This window comes from Nicotiana sylvestris, chromosome 5 (assembly GCF_000393655.2).
Source record: "Nicotiana sylvestris chromosome 5, ASM39365v2, whole genome shotgun sequence".
Lineage (NCBI taxonomy): Eukaryota > Viridiplantae > Streptophyta > Magnoliopsida > Solanales > Solanaceae > Nicotiana > Nicotiana sylvestris.
The window spans coordinates 172146070-172163160 of NC_091061.1; the positions used below are offsets into that span (position 1 = coordinate 172146070).

The following is a 17091-nucleotide window of genomic DNA, read 5'->3' on the forward strand; positions in this document are numbered from 1 at the left end:
GAGTCTACAAAACATACACCACTTCCTGCGGAAATTTCAGTTCTTGGCCTTAATAGAATTATTTTCCTTGATCCTAGCTCGGGTATCCAGCTTGACAAAACGTTTGAGGTCATCGTAAGGGAGAGACTCGAGATCTTTCCTCCTTAGTTCACTAAGTGCCGGGCGTTTATCCAGTAGGTGCCACAGCCAATCCGGGTATTCTGAGTCGGCCAACACTTTTGGATCTGCTCCATCCTTAAGAATATTCGCCCCGACTACTGTACTGGCCTTGACTTCTTTGCTAATCGATGATGCCTTTGGAGCATCTGAAGCTCCGCCACCTTTTCCACCCTTCTTCTTACCACCGCCAACAGCAAATGTTCTGCAGCCTCCTATTTGAATAACTTCCTTGGGGAAGCTAACGTTTCGCAATGATTTAATATAAGTTAATGCCATAGTCCTTATCCCTGCAGCATCAACCAGAATAAAATCGGGTCAAAACATAATATCTTGTGCGGAGTTTCTAACCCAACATTGTGCCAAATTCAACAAAATGCCCTAATAATATACGAAAAGGACAAAAATTGACTCAATAATAAAGCTCAACAGAACCTTTGCAAGTTAGAAGGGGCCAAAACACTGACAAGATTTACCACTTAACAGTTTAATGTAGCTAAAAACACAGGCAGAGAAATGTATTTTTATTTAAATATATCTATGAGTTACTACACAGAAAACAAACAATAAAAAGCACGGTAGACCTCCAAAAACCTTGCCAGTCCTTGCGCCTACAAAATCCCCAGTGTCTTCCGTGAAAACTTTATCTAATACTCAACAACGTCCACATTCAGCCCATAGCGCCAAAACATTTCTTGACCGTAAAGACAATATACAGTGTTGCACCAAAAGAATGAGTGGTAGCCTGATGTGTTATAAGGCCTTCCTGAGGACCTTGACTGTACTAAGCTGTTAGGAGCAAACTGCTCATGCATCGAAGACCTTTCTATTTTCATGTTAATGATTTCACCCAGAATCCTTCTTGAGAATACAACAAAACAACAATGCCTCTATTCTAATCTAGGTGGGCACAACTATATAATTTTCAATATTCATGTAGTTCCATTTGATCCCGTGTCAATCCTATATTTAAAAAATTTAACTTCTCTAGCATGAGAGGTTCTCTACATGTTACTGGCATATAAGTCTCTAACAAGACTAAAAGACTCGTTAGAGTATATTGGACCAAATGCAAAAAAAAAAATAAAAAAAAAAATAGACTCAGAGTAACCTTAGGTTTGTTAAGCTGCAAGATCGTGTGTTCACCTAATTAGAGAGGGCTTGGTTGTCAATGAACTGTTTTTGCTTTTCTCATAAAGAAAACATAAATGAAATGCAAAAAGAAGATGCCTGTTATATATTTTTGCACTTGTTTTGCAACAAAAAGATATTGACTTGGAATGAAGTGAATAGAAAAGTTAAGAGCAAGAAGCATAGAAAAGGGCAAGCAACAGATCAGCCAAACCGCAAAATGAACAAAGAGTATCAATGGCACAATTGAAGTGGGAAAGAGGAAGGTAGCAACAACCCCAACCCCCACCCTAACCCCCACACATTTCCATTTATGAAATGGATGACAAGTGCTTGAGATTTGTACAGAGGAAAAACGAAAATGCAAAAAGGAGGCATAATTAAACCTTAAAAGGTGAGGGGAGAAAGGAATATAGTAGTCAACAAGACCTTAAGCTAAGACTTCATGAATGAACTTAAGAGCCATGAGCAATTAGTATTTTGAGGACAATTTCTTCAGAAACTAAAGTAAGTTAATCTGAAAATAGAAAATTGCATATTTAAGAAAGATATCTGCTCTGGTTTTCTCGGAAGAACATAGTTTGCAAGATGTAGTCTTAGTGAGAGAGTTGATGCAACACCTTTCTTCCTTTCTATATCTCCACTATCTTCTCTCTTATATGTATATGTTTTTGTATGCTTCCGACTCATTACCGTAATTTTGGGAAAAACAAAGACAAAAAATCATAAAATACTCACTTCTCTTCAAGCTGTGGTACAACAATGAGCCCTAATTCCAACGAAATGAGCAGTTTCACAGAAGAAGCGAAATGAAGAAAACTTTGCTAACAAAATACTACCATAACCTCCCAGAGAAAGGGGCTACAAAAATATAAGTTGGAACCTTTTCTTTTCCGATGATAATGGTGCTCGGTCCAGCTTATGTGCACATCGACTATTCCACCATCATAAGTATTGGTAACTCTTCCCACCAAGGGTTAGGCCGATGTAAAGGAATCACCTAGTGTTTCTTTGCCTCTGCTGGGAATTGAACTTGAGACCTCGCGATTGTCCCCCCACGTCATTGACCACTAGGTAATACCCTTGGGTGCATGGTGGAACCCTCAAGAACCGAATGTGTTTTTTAGATGTCAAAAATAGAAGAATATGTGAAACTAGAAGGAGAGCAATGAGCATAACGAAGAATGAGGTCTTCCACCTATATTGTTGCTTTCAGATTAGTGAAGAATCAAAAGTTCCGGAGTAAGAGATGGTAGTAGCTCTATCGAGGATCCATCATATAAAGAAGGATACCGATAAATGAATCTATTCTCGGATCAATTTATTCAACATCCGTTTTTTCCTTAAAATTCCCAGAACTGAATAGTGTTTCTGTCGTTCTTGGCATTGACACCAGATCCAACTAGTTATTCGCATATGAACCACATCAAAACATCATGGCATATATAGTTGTATCAAAATCTAACAATTAAGGTTGATAGATGAAAAACAAAATCAAGGTTTTTAATTGACACTGGCACATATAAGGATTAATTACTCTTGAAAATATAAATCCAAATATCTTCTGCTTTTCTGAAAATTAAGTCTATGAATAACAAAATATGACACTCTCCAGTAAATTAGTAGATTCAGATCCAGTGACCAATTTAACTTATTGACTAATGGAAATATCCATTATGTTCTATCATGACATATTTATCCTTTAAAGAACTGGACATACACACTCCAGTAACTAGTTACGTTGCATGGATCGTTTACCGTGTCAAAGAGGCATGTAGAGGTACTTTGTTCAGAATCTTCAAAGTACCCCAAAATTGGCAAAAGTAAAAGTACACATACCTCTATGGATACCCATCAATGTAATACAGTAACTATTCATCTTTGTAGCTGAATGATTACCCTAATAATAAATTCTATGACTCTCATAAAAGAACTGAAAACTCGTAACAAAGTCAGAAAATTTTCATATTTTTTTCGGCACCTATACTTGTGGGAGCTAGCAGTGTAATAGTTTATGTGTGACGCAAGCTGGCCGGGACACACCATTGTTAAAAAGTCATAATTGTGGCCTTTTTCTACTTTTTCCTTCTTCTAAGAGAAATATATGTAGAAAAGATAACTACTTTCCGGGGAAAAAATTTACTACCTTGCAGCTACTATCACGAGAAAGCACACAATAGAGCATATTAGATTGTAATATTCACAAAATAGTGTCATATTTTGGAGTCTATGGTTCATTCATGCAGTGAGAGCAAACATTGTTTGCAAAATTAAAGTAAGTTAATCCGAAGATAGAAAATTGCATATATAAGAAAGATATCTGCTCTGGCTTTCTAGGAGGAAAATTGTTTGCAAGATCTAGTGTTGGTGAGAGAGTTGATGCAACACCTTCTTCCTTTTCAGCTCTCCACTATCTTCTCTTTTGTATGTATACATTTTTTTATGCTTCCATGTCATTTACAAAATAATCTTGGGAAAAACAAAGACAAAAAAATCATACAATACTCACTTTAATCTCTTCAAGCTGTGGTAAAGAATGAGCATTTTCACAAAAGATGCAAAATAAAATACTTTGCTAACCAAATACTGCCATTACCTGCCAAATAAAAGTGGCTAAAGGAAAAGTTTCTGGAACATAGAGAAAGGGGCTACAAGACTATAAGTTCGAACCTTTTCTTTTTCGATGACAATGTTGCCCGGTCCAGCTTATGCGCAAATCGACTATTTCACCAGGTACCTGCTACTTCCCACCGGCACAAGTACCGAATAACTCTTCCCACCAAGGGCTACACAAATATGAAGAAATCACCTAGTGTGTATTTTGCCTCTCTAGAGATTTGAACTTGAGACCTCACAATTGTCCTCCCACTTCATCGACTACTAGGTAACACCCTTGGGTGCATGGTGGAACCCTCAATAACCGAATATGTGTTTAAGATGTTAAAAATTGAAGATGAGGAAATAGAAGGATAGCAACGAGCACAACGAAGAATGAGGTCTTCCACCTATATTGTTGCTTTCAGATTTGTGGAGTCAAAAGTTCCTTAGTAAAAGATAGAAGTAGCTCTATTGAGGATTCATCATATAAAGAAGGATACCAATAATGAGATCTATTCTTGGATCAATTTATTCAGCATCCGTTTTTCTTATAATTCCCAGAACTGAATAGTGTTTCTTGGCGCCGACACCAGATCCAACTAGCTCTTCACAGAGGAATGACATGTGAATATAAAACATCATGTGTGTCATGTATAGTTGTATCCAAACAATCTAACAAGTACATAATGGTTCGAAATTTAGGAAATAAATTCACTTTCACACTTATGTCTTGACAAAATATTCCCTTAATTGAGAAGCAGTTAATAGATGAATAAACAAAATCAAGGTTTTTCAATTGACATGGGCACATACAAGGATTAATTACTCTTCAGAATATAGATCCAAATATCTCTTGGTTCTCCGAATATCAAGTCTATGACGAGCAAAAGATGACGCACTCTCCACCAAATTAGTAGTTTCAGATGCAGTACCCCATTTAACTTATTGAGTAGCGGAAATAAGGATGATGTTCTATAATGACATGTTTATCCTTTATAACACTAGCCAGACGATCCAATCACACTCCAGTAACTAGTTATGTTACATGGATCATTTACCGTGTCAAAACGTCGTGCATAGGTACTTTGTTTAGATTCTTCAAAGTACCCCAAAATTAGCTAAAAGAAAAGTACACATATCACTATTAGATATTCATCAATGTAATATAGTAACTATTCATCTTTGTAGCTGAATAATTACTCTAATAATAAAATTCATGACTCTCACAGAAGAGCTGAAAACTCACAACAAAGTCAAAAGAATTTCATATTTTATCGTCACCTATACTTGTGGGAGGTAGCAGTATAATAGTCTATGTGTGACCAGGAGCGGAGCTAGAAAGCTTTGGTTCGAACTCTATATTTGCCTTAAAAAATCTATTGAATATGTGAAAATTATTTATTTAGAACCCAGTAACTTATAACGATTAGAACCCAAACCCATAAGCTTGAAATCTTGGCTTTGCCTCTATGCTAACACAAGCTGGCTGGGACACACCATAGTAAAAAAAGGTCATATTTGTGGCTTTTCTTTTCTCTTTTTTCCTTCTTCTAAGAGAAATATATGTAGAAAAGATTACTACTTTCCGGAAAAAGAAAAAAGAGAGATCACTAATGTGCAGCCATTATCACGAGAAAGCAAACAACAGAGCAAATTAAATTGTAGAATTCACAAGATAGTATCAAATTTTGGAGTTCGTGTTTCATTTATGCAGTGAGAGCAAACACACACGGAACATTACAACCCATTTCACAGTTTCTGTAATTGACAATTAAAAGTGACGCTAAGAGATTAGTAGGAAATATAAAGACAGATGAAAAGGGGAACTTACAAATCAGATTTCGCCGGAGGAAGAAATGGAGAGCAACAATGGGCGGCTCTAGGGCAAGCACTACTATATTATAATATTTTAGATATTATTTTGATATAATTATTAATAAGAAATTTCAGATTTTAATATTTTTAATTTTGGCAGATTGATTGAATTAATAAGATAAATTTTTCTCTTGCTAAATTAAAAAATAAATTTATATTCTCATCAATTTTATTTTTCCTCTTTTATATGTAGTCTTTTTTTATATTTCTCACGATTTTACTTTCTAATTTCAACTCAAATTCTCTCAACTAATTATTACTTTTGTCATATTTAATTGATCCATACATCAAAAATAAGTTTTTTTGTGTCTCATCTTTTTAAACTAAGAAATTTCTGAAACAAATGTCGCAAGGTTCAAAACAAGATGGATAATGAGATCACCCCTCTACCATTTTTGGATAGGTGAGACTTCAATACCATATGATGTGCGCCTAACTCACACATCATACGTTAATCTCTCACCACTAGATTAAAGCAAGTAGGATTTTTTTTTTGTGGCAATATTATATTAATTTTATGAAAGACATTTTAAGGTCTTCAAATATATTTTGATTTTAGGCCACCAGCTCTGTTGAACCGCCCTTAATTGATGATTAACAATTGGCAGATCACTACCCCTTGAACATGCTATTCAACCAGCTTTATTTATATTTGGTAACTAAATGACATAGTCAGTGCCTTTAATGTACTTGTTATTATTATCTTATCTTAATTGTGGCTCTATGAAATTTTATTGAGAATGTAGGGATAGAAAAATGGCTCTAGTAGAAAAATAGTAAAGACTTGATTTAGGCACTAACTTTTTTTAATAAAGTACAAAGATTTCAATTTAAAAAAAAAAAAAAAGATTGTCTACTCTTTAAAAGTAAAAATATTTAGAACTTTGAATTAAACTACTTAAATCTTCATATTAGTAAATATATTTTTACAACAATATCAAAAGTAACATACTGTAAATACATGTCTAACATTTTATCTATTTAAATTATCCCTCACTAATACAAATAATAATAATAATAATAATAATAATAATATTATGTGAAGTGAAAGTTTTCATGTTATTTAAGAATGTTATATTACAAATAACAAGTATGAATAAAGCGACAATACTAACTCTTCAATAGATGTATATGTATGCGTGCTAATAAAAAAAATATAAGACGTCTTATTAAAATTTAGTTTTAGGCCACTAATTTTATAAAGTCATCCTTAGAGAGCAAAAAGGAACTCATTTTTGTCAAGGGATAAAACCTCTAAAGAGCAATTGGAAATTGGGCCGAAAGTCTTTGAGCTCGCTAGGTTTTCGATACATAGGGCTCAAACTTCCATCGCCAGGCCCCAAATGTCTTTTTACTTAAAATAGTTCTTGGGCCCGCGTGTTTGCACGTGTATCCCATATTAATAAGTACTTTAAAGAATTACATAAATATTATTAAACACTCAATCATACTTTGTGGTAGGTGTCCCATCGCAAATTTCTTTGGAGCAACCTAAAGCATCCTGATGGAGCTATAATAGCCATCAATTGCGATGGTACATTTTTTAAAGTCAGAAATATTTTTCTTTTATAAAGCTGATTTTACAAGTGTAAGAAGTCCACATATACCTATTTTTTTTCAAGAATTCTTTAATGTAGTTCTTGAGGAAGGAAACAATTGAATGTTATGTGTTTTCAAGAGTGAAATTCTGAAAAGATGAAAGGCGGGAGATATTCCGTATCCAAAATATCATGGGTTGATTATTGTTATTTATAAGGGTAATTTTTGTCTTGCAGACTAAATTTGAGTTATAAAAAAAAGAGGTAGTATACGTTTCTGAAAATTATGAATGTTAATTCTATAAAGCTTGTGCAATAAGGAAAACAATCAAGTTTCCGGAAAGTCCTCAAATGACTTAATTATCGCTTCGCCCAAATTACTTAATGCAATTTTTAGATTTGCCTTCAATTAATGAAGTTATTTGATTGTCTTCTTAGTCTCTTTCGTGATAAATTAAAACAACATTAGGTATTCATCACTGATACTTTGAAGCTAATCACAACAATATTTAGTTGTTTACATATCCTTAAACCAACCACTGTATAGTTACGAGCTATTGTGATATATATAATAACAATACATGGCGATGAAAAGGTTGATTGCTTATCTATTTAAAATACTTCTTCTCACAATTTCCTCTCTTGACCCCTTTACTTGTAACAATAAATACTTTTCAATGTCAAATAAATTACGGTCTATATAAATCCTTAATGATCATATTCTTCATTTCAAATCATCTCAAGATCCATATCCCTTTAATTAATGGAAAAGAACTTTTAGATTATAGAAAAAAGTTTCTAACTAACAATCATGCTAAAATAAGCATAGAAGGCGCAAATGAATGTGATTTGTTTTTGAACAATTAGTGGATATTCTTTGTAATAACCAAAATATAGACAGCGCTTACGTGCTGGGCCTCCGACCCGGTTGTTCCGGACCCTACCCGTTGTTATTGAGGGTTTAGGGTTTTACTCCATTTTCAGCAAAAACCCTTCACATCTTCCCCAAAAAACCCCAAAATCTCGCAGTGAAAAACCAAAAAAATGGGTAGCAGCCAAGCAGCAGTATCATTCCTCACGAACGTTGCACGCGCCGCCTTCGGTCTAGGCATCAGCGCCACGGTTCTCAACTCCTCCCTCTACACCGTCGACGGTGGACAACGCGCCGTCCTCTTCGACAGATTCCGTGGAGTCATCGACGATACCGTCGGCGAAGGAACTCATTTCCTCGTCCCATGGCTTCAAAAGCCTTTCATATTCGATATCCGTACTAGGCCCCACACATTTTCCTCCGTTTCAGGCACAAAGGATCTCCAGATGGTCCACCTCACCCTCCGGGTCCTCTCACGCCCCGAAGTTTCACGCCTTCCCGCCATTTTCAAAACCCTAGGTCTCGAATACGACGAGAAAGTCCTCCCTTCGATCGGCAACGAGGTTTTGAAAGCCGTCGTAGCTCAATTCAACGCGGATCAGTTACTCACGGAGCGTCCACAAGTATCAGCTTTAGTTCGCGAGAGCTTGATCCGACGTGCTAAGGATTTCAACATCGTGCTCGATGACGTGGCAATTACACACTTGTCATACGGTGCGGAGTTCTCTAAAGCTGTGGAGCAGAAGCAGGTGGCTCAGCAGGAAGCGGAGCGGTCCAAGTTTGTTGTGATGAAGGCTGAGCAAGAGAGGAGGGCAGCGATTATTAGGGCCGAGGGAGAGAGTGAGTCGGCTAAGTTGATTTCGGATGCCACTGCAGCTGCTGGTATGGGATTAATTGAACTCAGGAGAATCGAGGCGTCTAGGGAAGTTGCTGCTACCATGGCTAAGACTCCGAACGTGGCTTACTTGCCTAAGCAAGGCAACATGCTTCTCGGTCTCAATGCCTCACGTTGAATAGGTAACTAATTTGATTTTGCTACTTGCTTTATGTTGTGTTATATGTAGTTCATATCGTACAATTTAATTTGCTTCGATAGTCACGGTTTAAACATGCTGAATCAGGAGGAATAAATAAGGACATTTCTCTTCCAGAAAGCTGCGAAATTGTGCCTTTTGTTTCATCAATTGTATGGTAATGTTGGGATATTTACTTTCGAATTCAAATTCTGAGGTTGTTATCCTTTTCCAGTTCCATCTATTTTGCGAAGGCTTAAAATCTCAGATGTCCTTGTTCTTTTGTTATATGCCTAGCTTCTAATGCTGCGATGCAGTAACTTGGTGCTTCTACACATTGATACATTAAGCTTGTCTGGATTTTTGATCTGTTGAATGCTTATTAAATATAGCTGAGTTTGCGATCAAGTAGAGCTGCAATGGTTATAGGTTCAGCAGTCATGAAAAGAGCACGAAAGATGGAGATTGTACTTATTTTCTTATGATCAAAGAGATTATACTTCTAAAATAAGGTAGAAGCTAGCACACTGATAAGGAAGGAATTTTAATGCTGATGTAACTAATTGCTTTATAAGCAAATCCTTAAGAATGTCTTTTAGCGAGAATTGCTATAGAGTGAGAGTGAATAGATCATCTACATCAATGCGAGAGATTCTGTAATTTGAGGCCGAGTATAGTCATATTGATCAATTTTGGAATAATTAGGCTAGTCCTTTTAATCACTAAGAGCAAACTAATGGTTAACATGGGAATCGAGATGATAGTATCATGGTAGCCTTTGGAGAAGTAACACAAATTTGCTTTGCAATAGGTCCCAGCTTTAGTGCAAGTTGACTGCTTTATTTGCTTTACTCTGGTTATGTCTAACTAGCTCATTTTAGCTCTACAATGACTCTAAATTTTGTACAGGTAGTCTACCTTCATCTGTTCTTCCGATTATGACCAAAGTAATGGCTTCATTTCAGTTTTGGGGTATAGTTCGTTTATCCTTACAATAGGTCCTACTTTTAGTGCAAATTGATTAGATTCATGTATTTTACTGACTTATGGCATATGTGAATGGCTAAATGAAAGGTGCTTCGGGATATATAAACCATTTTCACGTGGAGGGAAAAAGTTGACTTTTATGGAAGAGAAATGGAGTGAATATGTAAGACCACCAGTTTATTCCCTTGGACCATTGAGTGGTAAGGACTTATTATTAACAGCAAGCAAGGACTAATTTTAGTTAATTTTAGGAATGTTGGAGTTTTTGCTCAGAAGGGGAGCCTTGGCGTAACTGGTAAAGTTGTCTCCATGTGACCAGGAAGTCACGGGTTCAAGCCGTGGAAACAGCCTCTTGCAGGTATGCAGGGTAAGGCTGCGTAGAATAGACCCTTGGGGTCCGGACCCCGCACATAGCGAGAGCTTAGTGCACCGGGCTGCCCTTTTTGGAGTTTTTGCTGAATTTTTATCAGAAAACTACAGCTTGTGTTTTTTGTTTTTTTCTTTGGTGGGGTTGAAAAAGAAGTGGGCACAATCTGCTGAATAATCCTTGAAACTAATTTTCATGAACAATTTTTGGGGATATTTCTTTTGTATTGCATTCAAAGTTTTATTTTTGCACTGGTGAATTGGGCAGATATACTAGTTGTAAGGTCCTCTAGGAGATGTTGCTTCCGTTAGAACCAAAGATATTTGGAAGAGGTTTAAGCTGTAGCAATGATCAAAGTATAGTTTTGTGATTATGCTACAGTCTGCAGTATTTTGTCTTGTGTTTGCTTGGTGGCTTCACCAAATACTTGTTATATACAATGTCAGCTTAATCTTTCTTGTTTGAGGTATTCAATCACTCCTGAGGATTTCAATCAGGTGAGGAAGTCACCTATTCAAGCGTTGATGCCTTCTACGTTAGTAGCTTTAGCTCTAACAACAATGGGGGCAATTCCTTTTTTCCTTTAATAAGGAGGATAAGCTACAATATACAAATAATGTTGCTTGTGATTTGCCTTGTGATTTCAATTGTTTCCTTGTTCCCTAGCATGGAGAGGATCTTTATGAGTGTTGTTTTTCTATTTCCAGCACATTTTAGTGTTCTATTACACACCGATGGTATTTGCAAACTAGTTTAGGAGGTCGCACCTCATATTTATGTAGTGCTATCCAATTCCTCGCTTAATTTATCCCTCAAGCTGAATGAACTTGACATGCTCTTTTAGTTTAGGGCTATAGAGTTTACTTGCCTTTTGCTTTCTCACTAATGGCAGAATCATGTGCTTCATCACTCGACTCTAAACTAAATTAAAAATCTTGACAATAGGATGACAAGTTTTCACTCTGGAAGAGTAGGTTTCATACCGGCAAGACCTATCAAATAATCTGCTCATTTCGCATCAACTAAAGCAGAATTTAATCACCAGGTAGAGTTGTATAAAGTCCGGACGAGACTTGCTCTTTTTTGATATTGTTCGTAGTTTGAATCAACAGTATTCAGGGGAGGAGCCCTGGACACGGGTGGTCAGGAGAAAAATAACCCCATGTGGAAACTAGGAAGGGAAGAGAAAAATATGCACTTGCCCTCAATCTAGTTCTTGTGTTAAAACCAAAGTAATGAAGGAAAAATTAAAAAGAAAATAAATGGCATAGCAAAGCAAAGCAAAGCATATATAATAAGATAAGCACCTTGATTCACAATGTAACTCCAGTGAATATAACGTCTTCAATTTTGAGTTTACACAATCAAATTCAAATACACAAATTAAGAAGCTGATTTCAATGGACCAATGATTAGCTAAACGAGACCAGAATTGATGTTCCTCGGAACATATATCGAAATCAAGCAAAACTCATAACTCTTAGGGGTCGTTTGGTATGAGGTATAAAAAGGTATAAGGGTGGTGTAAAAATTTAATACCACCTTAATATTTTGTTTGGTTAGCAAATCAAGTATAAGTTATCCTGGTGTTAATTTTAACACTGGGATAACTTATATCTTATAGAAGAAGGGGTAATTAGCACCGGTATAACTTATGCCTTCTTCTTAGAAATTATGCAATTGTCATTCTTAATACAACATACCAAACAATGAATAAACAACAACCCCAACATAACTTATCCCAATATAACTTATACCGACATAACTTATATCGGTATAAATCGTATTCCAACCAAACGACCTCTTGAAAGTTACTAAAAAGGCGTTCTTAAGTACCAATTGAAGTCCCATTGTTAAGATTTGCAACTAGACATTTCTCCACTTCACCAATTTGGCCATTAACTGGTAAACATATCCAAACTACTACAAAAACAACAATCCCAGTATATTATCACAAGGGGATTTTGGGGAGGGTAATGTGTACTTAAACCGTACCCTTACCTAGTAAAGGTAGATTGAACATATCCAAACTAATGATAAAACCAATCGTTTGTCCATTGATATATTAGTGTTGAAATTAAAAGCTAGAGTTTAGTTCCCGTTGAAGTTAGCTACTTCAAATAATTCTCTCGTGACATCTAGGGGTGTTCAAAACCAAATCGAAACCGAAAATCGAACCGAAATCGAAGCTTAATGGTTTATTGGTATCGAGTTAACGGTTTAACGGACGGGGAACAGATTGAATTTTTTTTATTAACGGCTTATCGGTTGGGGGCGGATTATTCAATTTTCTTAACGAATAATCTGTTAACCCGTTAAGAATATATATATATATCTATATATATATATATATATATATAATTTATTTTTATCCATATACATATTAAATAATCAAAAACCTTTCTTCCTCCGGTACTCTATCAAAGTGAATTAGAATAAAAGAAAACCAAATAAAAGGAGTCATCTAACTGTGACAAAAGACAAATTTGTTGTCTGAAACAAGATAACAACACAAGTTACACTACTACTTCATCAACTTTGCCTGGATTTTGAGGCATCCTAGAATTCTAAGTATGACAAACATTTGTTTTAACAACAGCCAATTGGAAATCTTTCACATGAACTAAGGCCAATGTCCATTTACTATTAGTGTTAATTATAAAAGGTCAAAAATCCCCATTTGAAGTAAAAGAAAATACTAATGGGTTTGTCTTTTTCTTCATTTGTACCTATGCGTTCAGACACAAGCCTTTGAGATATTCACGAGAGACCAAAACAGTATTTGCATCTTTCTCTGGTTGGTTTGATTTTGAGTTTTTTCATTTTCAGAACTCAAAACATGTGTTTCGGTGTTTGGTTTGGAACTTTTAACGTTTACTTTCCCACTATTAAAATTTTTATTTTATTTTGATTGAATTAGGCCGATAAACCGCTCAATAACCGCCCGATAAAAGCTAAACCGATACCAATCCGCCTGATATCTTATCGGGTGGCTAGCGGATTAATACATTTAAAAGTCGATAACCGATAAGCCAAACTGTTAAGAGTAAATAACCGCTCAATCTTCAGCAGTCGGAAGCTTAATGTATGCAATGGTATGTACTAGACCTGATATTGCTCACGCAGTTGGTGTTGTCAGTAGGTTTCTTGAAAATCCTGGAAAGGAACATTGGGAAGCAGTCAAGTGGATACTCAGGTACCTGAGAGGTACCACGGGAGATTGTTTGTGCTTTGGAGGATCTGATCCAATCTTGAAGGGCTATACAGATGCTGATATGGCAGGTGACATTGACAACAGAAAATCTACTACTGGATATTTATTTACATTTTCAGGGGGAGCTATATCATGGCAGTCTAAGTTGCAGAAGTGCGTTGCACTTTCAACAACTGAAGCAGAGTACATTGCCGCTACAGAAACTGGCAAGGAGATGATATGGCTCAAGCGATTCCTTCAAGAGCTTGGATTGCATCAGAAGGAGTATGTCGTCTATTGTGACAGTCAAAGTGCAATAGACCTTAGCAAGAACTCTATGTACCATGCAAGGACCAAACACATTGATGTGAGATATCATTGGATTCGAGAAATGGTAGATGATGAATCTCTAAAAGTCTTGAAGATTTCTACAAGTGAGAATCCCGCAGATATGCTGACCAAGGTGGTACCAAGGAACAAGTTCGAGCTATGCAAAGAACTTGTCGGCATGCACTCAAACTAGAAGACAGTGCTACCTCCTCTAGATGAATGAGACTGGAGGGGGAGATTGATGATGTCCATCTCATTGAAGAAGTATTAGGCATGTGCCTAATAAGAGTTTTCTTTGGTTTGGTAGCCAACCTTGTTGACTTGGTTTGGTTGGTAGCCAACCTTGTTGAATTTCTTTGGTTTGGTAGCCAACTTTGTTGAATTGTGAAAAGTGTGTGTAAATTGTCAAATATTGTAGGCTTTAGAGGGTGAAGCTTTGGCTATAAAAGGAGAGCTTCAACTCTCATTTCTACACACCAACAAAGAGAGAAAGAAAGAGTGAGGTTTCACAGACAAGGTATAAGAAAATAGTCTGTGAGGAAAATAGAGAGTGAGCGATATTGTAGTGAGGTGGGAATATCAAAAGAGGGTTATTTCTTTTGAGTGTTGTAGTGGTCTTTGGAGTATTTATCTCCGACCTACAAAGTGTAAAATTCCTTACTATAGTGATATCAGTTGCTCCTCTCGGGGTCGTGGTTTTTTCCCTTATTCAGAAGGGTTTTCCACGTAAAAATCTTGGTGTCATTGTTACTCTTTTATTCTTGTTAATTACCGTATCTCGGTGCTACATTATTATTCCGCTTTATTATCGTGAATATTATTTTGGTAAGGGGTTTATTCCCAACAACTGGTATCAGAGCACAGGTTCTGCTCGTTCACTGAAATACTATTCACTGTCGGTAGTACTATACTTGGTGAAAAATAAAAATGTCCGGAGTAAAGTACGAGGTAGCAAAATTCAACGGAGATAACGGTTTCTCAACATGGCAAAGAAGGATGAGAGATCTGCTCATCCAACAAGGATTACACAAGGTTCTAGATGTTGATTCCAAAAAGCCTGATACCATGAAAGCTGAGGATTGGGCTGACTTGGATGAAAGAGCTGCTAGTGCAATTAGGTTGCACTTATCAGATGATGTGGTAAATAACATCATTGATGAAGACACTGCACGTGGAATTTGGACAAGGTTGGAAAGCCTATACATGTCCAAAACGCTGACAAATAAATTGTACCTGAAGAAGCAGTTATACGCCCTACACATGAGTGAAGGTACGAATTTTTTGTCACATTTAAATGTGTTTAACGGACTAATCACACAGCTTGCCAACCTCGGAGTGAAAATCGAGGAAGAAGATAAAGCCATCTTGCTATTGAACTCGTTGCCATCTTCGTACGATAATTTGGCAACAACCATCCTGCACGGTAAGACTACTATTGAGTTGAAAGATGTCACATCGGCTCTTCTACTCAATGAGAAGATGAGAAAGAAGCCTGAAAATCAAGGACAGGCTCTCATCACAGAAGGTAGAGGCAGGAGTTATCAAAGGAGTTCGAACAACTATGGTAGATCCGGAGCTCGTGGGAAGTCAAAGAACCGATCCAAATCAAGAGTCAGAAATTGCTACAACTGTAATCAACCAGGTCACTTCAAAAGAGATTGCCCAAATCCAAGGAAGGGCAAAGGTGAAACCAGTGGCCAGAAGAATGACGACAACACAGCCGCCATGGTGCAAAATAATGATAATGTTGTCCTCTTTATAAATGAGGAAGAGGAATGCATGCACCTGTCAGGTCCAGAGTCGGAATGGGTGGTTGACACAGCGGCATCTCACCATGCCACACCGGTAAGAGATCTTTTTTGCAGATATGTAGCAGGTGATTTCGGCACAGTGAAAATGGGTAACACAAGTTACTCAAAGATTGCGGGGATTGGTGACATTTGTATCAAGACAAATGTCGGATGCACATTGGTTCTAAAGGATGTGCGGCATGTACCTGATTTGCGGATGAACTTGATCTCGGGAATTGCTTTAGACCGAGATGGATACGAGAGTTATTTTGCAAATCAAAAGTGGAGACTCACTAAGGGATCATTGGTGATTGCAAAGGGAGTTGCTCGTGGCACGTTGTACAGGACAAATGCAGAAATATGCCAAGGTGAATTGAACGCGGCACAAGATGAGATTTCTGTAGATTTATGGCACAAAAGAATGGGTCATATGAGCGAGAAGGGATTGAAGATTCTTGCCAAGAAATCACTCATTTCTTATGCCAAAGGTACAACTGTAAAACCTTGTGACTACTGTTTATTTGGTAAGCAGCATAGAGTCTCATTTCAGACATCGTCTGAAAGAAAATTGAATATACTTGATTTAGTATATTCTGATGTTTGCGGCCCAATGGAAATTGAATCAATGGGCGGTAACAAATATTTTGTTACTTTTATTGATGATGCTTCACGAAAATTATGGGTTTATATTTTGAAAACCAAAGATCAGGTGTTTCAAGTTTTCCAGAAATTTCATGCTCTAGTAGAAAGGGAGACGGGTCGAAAGCTAAAGCGCCTCCGAAGTGACAATGGAGGTGAGTACACTTCAAGGGAATTTGAAGAGTATTGTTCAAGTCATGGGATCAGACATGAAAAGACAGTTCCTGGAACCCCACAGCACAATGGCGTAGCCGAGAGGATGAACCGCACCATTGTGGAGAAGGTGAGAAGCATGCTCAGAATGGCTAAACTGCCTAAGTCATTCTGGGGTGAAGCAGTTCAGACAGCCTGTTACCTGATCAATAGGAGTCCATCAGTTCCGTTGGCGTTTGAAATCCCAGAGAGAGTTTGGACCAACAAGGAGGTGTCCTACTCGCATCTGAAGGTGTTCGGTTGCAGAGCTTTTGCACATGTACCAAAAGAGCAGAGAACAAAGCTGGATGATAAATCTGTTCCCTGCATATTTATCGGATATGGAGATGAAGAGTTCGGGTACAGACTGTGGGATCCTGTAAAGAAGAAGGTCATCAGAAGCAGAGATGT

General features: G+C 37.0%; 2 protein-coding genes and 1 long non-coding RNA gene across 3 annotated transcripts; 1 reads left to right on the forward strand and 2 right to left on the reverse strand.

Moving 5' to 3' along the window:
- Window positions 1-36: 36 nt before the first annotated feature.
- On the reverse strand, window positions 37-435 carry LOC138868064 (large ribosomal subunit protein mL54-like). The gene has a single exon (XM_070147298.1). It carries the CDS (start codon window positions 433-435, stop codon window positions 37-39), a length of 399 nt encoding a protein of 132 aa, XP_070003399.1.
- Window positions 436-3958: 3523 nt separating this feature from the next.
- LOC104246675 (uncharacterized) lies at window positions 3959-5785 on the reverse strand. Its single transcript, XR_011399967.1, has 2 exons — window positions 5717-5785; window positions 3959-4490 (listed from the first exon to the last, which is right to left on the reverse strand). It is a non-coding gene; the product is annotated as an uncharacterized lncRNA (long non-coding RNA).
- A 2465-nt stretch (window positions 5786-8250) lies between these two features.
- Window positions 8251-9420, forward strand: LOC104246654 (prohibitin-3, mitochondrial). The gene is made up of 2 exons (XM_009802515.2): window positions 8251-9186; window positions 9291-9420. The coding sequence occupies exon 1, from the start codon at window positions 8343-8345 to the stop codon at window positions 9180-9182; it is 840 nt and encodes a 279-aa protein (XP_009800817.1). The 5' UTR covers window positions 8251-8342; the 3' UTR covers window positions 9183-9186; window positions 9291-9420.
- The last annotated feature ends 7671 nt before the right edge of the window (window positions 9421-17091 follow it).